The following is a 10,923-nucleotide window of genomic DNA, read 5'->3' as shown; positions in this document are numbered from 1 at the left end:
CGGTTTTCTGTTTTAGAAGCTGGTAAGAGGGCTGGTTCCTCAGAGGAGTGCAGTCAGAGCCAAGTTTGTAGTACCACGAGCGGCTCGGCTGTACAGGAGGGTAGGAAGAAGAAAAGAAGAGCAATAGTGATAGGGGATTCACTGGTTAGGAGAGCAGAAAGGCGTTTCTGTGGCTGTAGATGTGCCTCCAGGATGGTATGTAGCTTGAAACAAAAACAAAAATTGCTGGAAAAGCTCAGCAGGTTTGACAGTATCTGTGGAGAGAAATAGTTAATGTTTTGAGTCCAGATGACTCTTCTTCAGAACTAAAGAGAAGTAGAAATGTGGTGAAATGTATACTGTATAAGGGAGGATGGGACAGATGAAGCTGGATAGAAGGTCAGTAATAAGTGGCACTGAGGAAGGAAATATGGCTGTGAAAGCGAGTTTTAGTAAACAGCTTGTCAAACACCAGGAGAGAAATGGAAAGCAATGAACAGGCCCAAAGAGACATGCATAAATCCTGTCGGAGAGAAGAGCAGAACTTCTTCAAGGTAGGCATTCCTGGAATAGAAGTGGCAGACAATTAAACTCCCTGGTGTCAGGGTCAAGGATGTCACTGGGCTGCTGCAGGGCATTCTTCTGGGGGAGGGTGATCAGCCAGAGATCGTGGTCCACATTAGTACTAATGACTTAGGTAGGAAGGGGGATGTGGTTCTGCAATCAGAATTTAGGGAGCTAGGTAGAAAATTGGCAAGCAGGACCCCTAAAGCAGTAATCTCCAGATTACTCCCAGGGCCACGTGCAAGTGAGTACAGAAATAGGAAGATAAGACAGATGAATGTGTGGCTGGAAAGATGGTGCAGCAGGGAGGGCTTTAGATTCCTGGGACACTGGGACTGGCTCTGGCAGAGATAGCATTTGTACAAGCCGGACGGGTTGCATCTGAACAGAGTCAGGGTTGAGTTTTGCTCATGCTGTTGGGGAGGGTTTAAACTAACTCAGCAGGGGTGTGGGAACCAGGAGAGAATATTAGAAAGTAATACCAGGGTGCACGGAATGCTGGGAGAGGCAGGTAGCACTAAAATAGAGAATAGTGAGTTAATAGATGGAGTCGGAGTGGGGGAGGAAGTAATGAAATCTAAATCAGGATTACACTGCATGTATGTGAATGCATGGAGTATGGTTAATAAAATTGGGGAGTTACAAGCACAGATTGCCTTGTGCGATTATGATGTTGTGGCGATAACCGAGACCTGGCTTAAGGAAGGGCAGATCTGGGTGTTAAATGTTCCTTGTTATAAGGTGTTCAGAACAGAATGGAAAGGGAAAAAAGGAGGAGGGGTGGTGTTTTTGGTTAAGGAGAGTGTTGCAGTATTGGAGTAAGAGGACATGTCAGGGACAAGCATTCCTAGATTGTGTCCGGAGAATTTCCTACAGCAGTATGTGTCCAGTCCAACAAGAAAGGAGGCATCTGCTAGGCCTGGTTCTTGGGAATGAGGTGGGCTAAATAGATCAAGTGACAGTGGGGAACATTTAGGGGATAGTGATCATTGTATCATAAGGTTTAGGATGACAGTGGAAAATGACATTGGTCAATCCAGAGTGAGAATAATCAACTGGCAGAGAGCGGACTTCAATGGGGCAAGAACAGAACTGGGCCGGATAGACTGGAGCCAAAGATTGGCGGGAAAAACAGTAGCTGAACAATGGGCTACCTTCAAAAAGGTGGTTTGGGACAGTCAAGTATGTTCCCTCAAAAGGGAAGGGTAGGACAAACAAATCCAGAGCTTCCTAGATGACAAAGGAGATGCATTCAAGAATATTAAAGAAGTGAGTGGAAATAATCTTTCAACATTCCCTAGATTTGGGGGAGGTGCCAGAGGACTGGAGAATTGTAAACATTACACCCTTGTTCAAAAAAGGTTGTGAAGAGCTGCCCTGCAATTACAGACCAGTCAGTCTGGTGTTGGGGAAACTTCTAGAAATAATTATCCGGGATAGAATTAATAGTCACATAGAAAAGTGTGGATTGATTTGGAAGAATCAGCATGGATTTGTTAAAGGAAAATGTCTAACTAACTTGCTGGAGTAGACACCGAGGTGTACATGTACATTAGTCATTAAAGGTAGCAGGACAGGTAGACAGAGCTTTTTCTAAAGATTACAGTATTCTGTTAATTCTATTCATTAATAGGGGCAGAGAGTACAAGAGCAGGGAGATTATGATGAACTTATATAAGGGCCTGGTTAGACCTCAGCTGGAGTACTGTGTACAGTTCTGAGCGCCACACTATAGGCAGGATGTGACTACATTGGAGTCAGTACAGGAGAGGTTTATGAGAATGGTTCCAGGGATGAGACACTTCAGTTATGAGGAAAGATTGGAGAAGTTGGGACTGTTTTCCTTGGAGAGGAGGAGGCTGAGAGGAGACTTGATAGAAGTTTTCAAAATCATGAGGGGTCTGGACAGAGTAGATAGGGAGAAACTGTTCCTGCTCTTAAACAGATCGAGAACCAGAGGGCACAGTTTTGAAGTATCTTGCAAAAGAAGCAAATGCGAGGTGTGGAAAAACTTTTTCTCACAGCGAGTAGTTAGGGTTTGGAATGCACTGCCTGGAAGTGTGGTGGAGACAGGTTCAATTGAGGCATTCAAGGAGGCATTGTTTCTATTTAAATAATCATCCAACGTGCAAGGTTACGGGGAAAAGGCAGGAGATTGGCACGAAGTTAAATTGCTCAACGAGCCGGTGCGGACACAATGTGCTGAATGGCCTCCTTCTACACCTTAACAATTCTGTGATTGTGTGAACAGGGGACACTTTGTTAAGTTATATTGTGAACCAATACCATGTTTATTCCCACTTCTAGGGAACTGCTGCGTAATGAGTTGCCAAGCCCTGCTTCAGTTTACTGGAGAGGCTGCCTGCAGATGACTAAACAGCTATTTCAGAACAGCTGGACTCTAAAGAAAAAGGAAGGCAGAGGCTGGATCTGTTGGGGGGCAGGGGTGGAAAAAGAGGCAACTTGTCTGGTATACTGTTAACATCACCCCCCCTCACAAAGTGGGGAACTGGGACTTACCTGCAAGTCTCTGCATGTGTCCTTCACTCCTGTGTGCTGCTTTATAACTTCCAAATGTTATGCTGCTGCTCATAGCTTCCAATTGCCAGCCACTTTCCAGTGATCTCATCATACTGCACGCACACTGTAGGGTTGTACTGATTTAAGAATGGGCCCCACCATATTTCATCATGGCAAAAAATAGTATTGCTTTCACCTATACATTGGCAGACAACCCCTTGAAACAGTCTTGCAGACCCTGGGGCGGAATCGTCCCAGATTTGCACTAAGCGCAGGAAAAAATGTTTTGCCCGCCGGCTGCAATGGCGGCTTTTCACGCCATATCGCCCCAATCCCGTCTCATTAATCATGCATTCTCGGGAAACACGCCGTTTCACTGGTGACCAGCCTCCAATTTGCCCACCACTTGCCGTCACCTTGCTGCTTCTTCAGGCCGGGTGCCATATTTAAAGTGCAGCCATGCGCACACCTCAGGGCTTCCAGCCAAGGACTGCTGCACAGAAGACATGGCCCTGAAAGGCAAGAAGATTGCAGCCCCTGAATCAGTGACCCGTCCCTGAAACGCCTTTTGGACGCCATGGAGGCCCACAATGTCCTCTACCCAACTCTGGCCACAGAAGGGGCAGCGACATCATCAATTTGGCTTGGGAGGCGGTGGCAGCGGTGGCCAGTTGCAGGGCATTGGCAAAGAGGGCAGGCAGCCACTAGTGCCGCAACTGGATGAATGATCTCCTCCGTTCCACCATGGAGAGTCACTTCTCATCGCTCTCAGCTCGTACACTCAAACCCATCACACATCCACAGGGGTCTCATTCACTGCCAGTTCAAGGGACCTCAACATTCACACTCACACAACCCTTCATTGTCCTCATCCTGTCCATGGCACCACTCACGAGCCACATACGCCAGGCATACTTATCATCTGGCCTGGCAGACATCCTGCTTACACTCTCTCCATCTCTGTTCATTTAGGACATGCTGGCACACAAGAGGGAGAGGTCACAGACTGGTAGAGGAACGCCTGAAATCAAAGTCCTCAAGGACTTTGAAAACAGAGCCATCCAGCTGGAATGAAGATCTGGACCATTCCTGTGCTGACGGTGAGGTCGGTGATGCTCAACCGAGTAAGGATCCAGCAGCGCAACATCCATCATACAACCATGCTGTGGGTGATGTGTCCTCTTTCACAGGCCTCTGCCATGCACTAATTATCTGTCCTCGTTTCCGCAGGGTCATTTGGGAAACAGCCGAGGGACTCCATGACCCAGGTCCTCGGCTCAAGCTCCAAAGCCACCATCCTGGCTTTCCTGACCCTGGAATGCACAAAGTTGTGTGTCTTCGTGAAGATGAAGTCAGTGGCCTCATAGATGCATTTGTGCGTTCAGGCTTGCGATATCCCACAGAGGTCACCTGTGGAGCCCTGAAAGGAGCCACTGGCGTAAAAATTGAATGGTGTTCTCACTTTCACGGCCACTGGCAGTGGATTCCCTCCATGTCCCCATGGTGCCAAATCTTGCAGCAGCTGGCAGATATGACCGGCCAGTTCCCTAGACACGCGCAGTCTTCCGCGACACTGGTTCTTGGTCATCTGCAGAAATGACAAGCACTGTCTACGGCCCTTGGGTCTAGCTAGGCGCTGACGAGCGACAGTTCGCTGTGGTTCTTCAGCGGTGTGTGCGGAAGCCCCAGCTGCCCCTTCTTTCTGAAGGTGCTGCTCCTCCCTCTGCCCAGCCAGGTGTCTCATTCACTCTCTTCTCCTTCATCACTACTGTGCACTCACCTCCAAGTTCCTCTTGAAGTGCAGCTCACCAGCTGTTGTGCTGTTGTGAAACGCGCTGGCATGCAATCATGCTGACATGCTTGGATGATCCAGCGCGGGGTGGTGGTGTGATTCCGGCGAGCTGGGCTTATAATGATATGCAGATGTATTATAATGAAGTTCCCCACACGTAGCAGCAGGAACCGCGGCCCGCCATTGATGGGCGGAGCAGATGATTGCAAACTGATTTCACAATGTCGTGAAACCCATTTTTGGCCTTCCCGCCATATTGTCCGCTCATGGCCGCCATGATGCCTGACACCAGCAGGCATGGAAAATTCTGCCCGATGTTTTGCGTTATGCAGGCATGGGCTGGTTGGGTCTGGTCAGTACTTTGCCTGCGGCGAACAGTCGAAGGGACGTGCTGTTTGATACGGTGCACCAAGTCATTTGATCGTATGGCCTACATACCTGGCATCACGCCGGCACTGAATGCACTTCAATGAACAATTTATCTTTAGGAGCTAAAACCTATTTTAGGTGGCTATGCTGGATGCCTGAAAAATGGGTTGGCCCAATTTCAGATTTTTCCTTTTGAAATGGTGCAATGAGAACCAATTTCTACCCCTGTTTTTTTTTGAGGTTAGTGGCTTAATCTGCAATGATACAACTTATCATAAGTACTGCAATTCTGCAAACTCTTCAGTGCAAGATAAATTTGAATGAGAACTTTTTAAGAGACTGTTAGTCTGTGCGCTGAACCAAACCCTCTACAAATTGGGAGGTCCGCTGTCTGCAGGTGTGTTCCGCTGCTTGTGATAGTCACCAGATATCTTGGATTATTAATTATGTAGCACATGAAATAGAGCATCAAGATTTATTTAATTCTAATGGAGATTTACTGCAGAGACTATATTTGGTAAAGTGAAAAGCTTTACAGTTTATGGTATTTGGAGGGAAATTATAGCTTTGAACACAAACTGAAGGCATCTAATATTTTCAACAAGCATTTTATACAAATGAAATTCTTCAGTGCTTTAATTAAAACAAGCACAACTTTCCAGTTAACACTGGGTAACCTTCCATTCACCCACTTATAATACACATCATTCATCTCTTAATGTTTACGTACTGCTGAAGTGTTGATTATAGAAGCATTATTAGTCACTTCATATTCTGCTAAAAAGCATACACTGCACAAAATTTAGAGAAAAGAAAATGAATAAAATGCACCAGTAGCTCTTGAACAGGGCAGTTATGCGCTACACATAATGGATTTCCACAGATCAGCAAGTAAGCACTCTTAAAATAGAATCTGGCATTAGTCAGCAAGAAGCAGTTAAAATGTAGACACTGCAGCATTATATCTATTGTGTCTCAAGTCTATCTTTTTGCTACTTTCTTCCATATTATCTAAAGCCAAAACAAAGTTTGCTCATTAAGTGCTATTGGGCTTGAACTAATATTTCTCCCCTAAACTGTTTGCAAACTTTGTTCTTCAAAAGTGAACACGTGAAGGATAATTTTGATGATGTTTGGAATGCTGGTGTAAATGCATAACTCCCCTCTCCCACAGCAGCTGTATCAGATACCAGGAAATTAACTCAACATTAACAAAGTCAGCATTCTATTAAACACAATGAATTTTATTTGTTTTATGGTGAAAGACCACAGTGTGTGTTACATATGTTCACAAACCTCCATTCTTCCAGATAAAGAAACCGTAACACAATGGAAAAATCTTTAATTAGTAAGTATTTTAATCCATAAAATACAATCAAGGCAGATGATGTTAATCATGTCATCCTTCCATGATGTGCCAAGCTCTGCAGAGAGCTTGAGAGTTCTCATCCCTCCAGCTTTCTTTGCAAGTTCAATAAGTAAAACAGCCTCACTGGCATCTCATCAAGTACCAGCTGGTCACCATATTGTGCGCTTGACATTTGCCCAGACTGACCGTTTCATACCCTGTGCTGCTTTCACATCACTCCAATCCAACTTAGTGTCGGGAATTTCATCTTCGGGTTCGGGTACCTTCCTGACGACGCCACTTGGGGAGGCAACAATCAGGGGCAAAGGCCCACACTCATCTCGAAACTCTATGACATGTAACCCCTTCTTGTCAGCTAAGTCATTGTGAGTCTCCTATGGAATTGCAGCAAGACAAAGTAAACAGGATGAATCATTTTGATCACATAACCTACTGTCAGTTTTTCACCAAGTTATAGTAGCTAACAATTTTGTTGCTAATGTCTTTACCTCAAAGATACAGGAGTAACAAACAATATATATACCTTAATAAATATTTATAGCAAACAATTACTAGCAATGGGATGCAGGGTGACCATTGCTCAAGATAATTTAAGCATGTTAAAGGTTTTATATTTAAGTTTGAGATTGAGTCAGTTAGTATTATATTCGCTGGAGTTCAGAAGAATGAGGGGGGATCTCTTAGAAAACTTTAAAATTCTAACAGGACTAGACAGGGTAGATGCAGGAAGGATGTTCCCGATGGTGGGGGAGTCCAGGACCAGGGATCACAGTCTGAGGACATGGGGTAGACCATTTAGGACTGAGATGAGGAGAAGTTTATTCACCCAGAGAGTGGTGAGACTGTAGAATCCGTTACCATAGAAAGTAGTTGAGGTCAAAACAGTGTATGTTTTCAAGAAGGAGTTAGATATAGCTCTTGGGGCGAAAGGGATCAAAGGATATGGAGAGAAAGCGGGAGCAGGCTATTGAGTTGGATGATCAGCCATGATCATAATGAATGGCGGACCAGGCTCGATGGGCCGAATGGCCTACTCCTGCTTCTATTTTCCATGTTTCTATGTTGCAGAAAATAGGAAAAAGTGGATTAAATAGCTGATAAAGAAGCTGATAATAGCTCTCCAAGGATCATCTGTCTACTCAGGTCTGCTAAGTAACTGTCTCTCAAACATCTGAAATAGGTATCCAGGGACACCATGAAAGGAGATCCCTGACAATTTGGTCATAATGAGACATGGAAATGCTCAATTTTGTATCCTGTTTCCTGTGAGGTTTTAGCCTGCATCTGTTTTTTTTTAACCAACATCCCTCCTTCCCCTCACAACATCAAGCTGAAAAGAGGTGTTTGCAGAGATCTGGCAGCAGATCATCCCTCTCTCATATACAGGGATATTGAGATCCATTAAGGGCGGAAAAGAGAAAATACAGGGATCAACAAAAACAAATTCTGCTATATTTTAAAAATGTTTAACATAGAAGGAATGCCTGTTTAATATTAAGTTATTAATTTTTTCTATTCAATTCCCCTTCCATTTTACCTCCACTGCTGAGGATACTGATGCTCAATGGAGCATGGTTTACACGCACCAGTCACCCTCCGGCACACTGTCCTAGTGACCATTCTTCGTGTGTGAACCAGACTGTTTTGATGTCATTCATCAAATCTGATTTGGTCAAGCTGGAAAAAACCCACTAGCATCCATGTGTTTTTAGATGAAAATTTTACCTGTTTTGACAATCCTTGAAAAAGGGCTCTGGTAATATTCAATAGATTTGTTGATCCAGAAACCTTGGCATACATGTCCTTAATTCCAATTAACTTGCATATTGTAATGATAGCTCGATGACAATGTAGTCCATACCCTGAGGCACAAAAATAGTATGTTTAAAAACATCGTAAATTTATGGACTGAAGCTACACACACAGCTGGAATAAGTTAGTGGTTTATTGTATCTGAAGGCTTCAAGAAGCTATTTAGACTTTTCTAAACATTCAGCAGACCCTGCTTAGACTTCTGCCTGTGCATTTTTATCTTCGAATAAAAATATTGAAATAATGATCTGTATTACAACTCATCATGCCACGTTAACAAATAATAAAGATAGCATTCTTTCAATTGTGATCCAATTATTTATCATGCAAGTTAAATTACAGAAACGTACAAAGCTAAGATAGACATTGCCATCATTTGGTTTCAAACGTTTCGGCCAGAATTTTTCTCTCATCGGGTGGGCTCCGTGGGAGCGGGCGGGAAGCCGACTGCTGCCCGCGATCAGCTCCGCACTGCGATTTCACGCGGGCGGGCCAATTAAGGCCTGCCCTGCGTGGATCGTGAGCAGCAGCGCTCGGCGCTACCTGGGCGGAGGGGGGGAGGGGAGAGGAGGGAGAGTGGGCCTGGCATGCAGTTCATGCATGAGTGCGAAAGAGCGCTTCAAATCTCCCTCAGGCACGGAGTTGCCTCAGGGAGTTTGAAACACTTTTTAAAATAGTTAATAAAGACAGTAAAATTTTTAAAAAAATGTCCCCTCGTGTGACTATGTCACATCAGATAGGACATGTTTTTAATTCCAAAATAAAGTTTTTATTTAATGTTTACTTGCTTTAGGAAGCCTCATCCTGCTTGTGGATGAGATTTCCCAAAAAATATAAAGGCCGCTTGGCCTTTTCACCTAGCCCGCCTAAGGTTAGACGGGCAGCGTTAATTTGATTTTAATTAGTTTGCTAATGGCCTTAATAGGCCTTTCAATTATCAGCGGGCGTGCAGTTGACTCTGGCACGCGCCCGCCGAACGAGATATTGCGCGAGTGCGTGATGACGTCGGGATGCACGGGTGTGTCGGGCGTGCACCCGCACGCCAAGCGTAAAATTCTGCCCTACGAAATAGAGCCATGTTAGACAAATGAATTGGTAAGAATTTCTTTGACTAGGATTGTTCAGTGCTGCAGGCAGGGTGGAAACCAGAGTGTGGAGATTTGAACATGAAATAGTTACTGTGGAGCTGTGTATATTCAGAACTTTAGGGACGAATGGGAGGTTAAATGGTAATTTCAAAGGACAGAGGTGCTAAAAGTGGATGCTTTGAGGAGGGGGTTTGATGAGTGGCTTTGAAGGACAGGTACGCAGCTGCTTAAAGGAGCTGTTAATGATGCCAGTTAAACAGTTAAAAAAATTAGATTTACGTTACAAATTTCACATACTCTTTTTTTGTTTTACAGATTGTCTTCAATTTTCATTCGGCATAAGGAATTTACTTGCAGTACCTGAAAGAATGCTTTCAGCTTTTGGATTTTGACCAAAAATCTCATTGCTTAATTTAGTGTGGAGAATCCTCTTTACTGAAGTGCTATAATTGGATTTCCCCCTCCAAGGTGATCCAAGTAGGCAATTTAATTAGCGCTCTGCACCTAATTATGCGCACAACTTTAGTACATTAACCTTACCGTAGTTTTGTTTCTTCATTTTGATTGTTGTTCGTTTGAACTTCGACGTTGTATCCTGATAAACTGAATTAAGACAAAATACGTTTCAGTCAGTGCATATAAATAACAAACATGCTGCTTGTTTTCATCTGTTTTATTTCTTGGCATGCACCACTGAGATACGTAGTGATTAAAATAAAATTACAATTGCCAAGAATCTGAAATCAAAGCACAAAATTGCTGGAAGCGCACAAGCCTTTCAGCATCTGAAAAAGGGAAACGATTGTAGACAGTTTTGAGTTCCAATTGCCCAAAATTTCAACATATTAATTAGCCTGGAAAGAGAAGATAAGTAAATCAATTAATTATCAACAAAAGGAAACTGGAATTGAAAGCTAGCCTCGGTAATGGTGCCATGAAACTATCATCGATTGTCGTAAAACTCGATCTGGTTCACTAATATCCATTCAGGAAGGAAATCTGCTATCCTTACCCGGTCTGGCCTACATGTGGCTCTAGACCCACACCAATGTGGTTGATTCTTAACTGTCCTCTGTAATAGCCTGGCAAGCTGCTCAGTTATAGCAAACTGCTACAGAAAAGTCAAAAACGGATAAAACCAGAAGGCCAACCAGGCATTGACTTAGGCACTGGAAACGACAACGGCACACATCCCTGTTGGCCCCGCAAAGTCTTCCTCACTAACATCTGTGGACTTGTGACAAAATTGGGAGAGCTATCCCACAGACTAGTCAAGCAACAGCCTGGCATAGTCATATTCACCAAATCATAGCTTACAGCCAATGTCCTGGATACCACCATCACCAGCCCTGGGTATGTCCTGTCCCACCAGAGGACAGACCCAGCGGAGGCAACAGCACAGTGGTATACAGTCGGGAGGGAATTGCCCT

The 10,923-nt window shown here is 44.2% G+C and overlaps 1 protein-coding gene across 2 annotated transcripts in view; it reads right to left on the bottom strand.

The window, feature by feature from the left end:
• Window positions 1-6,447: 6,447 nt before the first annotated feature.
• mrps5 (mitochondrial ribosomal protein S5) overlaps window positions 6,448-10,923 on the bottom strand; it is a 155,764-nt gene continuing 151,288 nt past the window's right edge. For both annotated transcript variants that reach the window (XM_078542631.1, XM_078542633.1), the window contains exons 9-11: window positions 10,034-10,096; window positions 8,319-8,455; window positions 6,448-6,967 (exon numbers count right to left, since the gene is read on the bottom strand). In XM_078542631.1, coding sequence (XP_078398757.1) covers window positions 6,743-6,967; window positions 8,319-8,455; window positions 10,034-10,096 — 425 coding nt within the window. In that variant the 3' untranslated portion in view covers window positions 6,448-6,742. The remainder of the gene's footprint in view (window positions 6,968-8,318; window positions 8,456-10,033; window positions 10,097-10,923) is intronic.

The sequence above is a fragment of the Cetorhinus maximus genome, chromosome 5, assembly GCF_964194155.1.
Source record: "Cetorhinus maximus chromosome 5, sCetMax3.hap1.1, whole genome shotgun sequence".
Taxonomy (NCBI): domain Eukaryota; kingdom Metazoa; phylum Chordata; class Chondrichthyes; order Lamniformes; family Cetorhinidae; genus Cetorhinus; species Cetorhinus maximus.
Note: the sequence above shows the minus strand (reverse complement) of the source record. Positions and strands in the feature narration are given on the sequence as shown.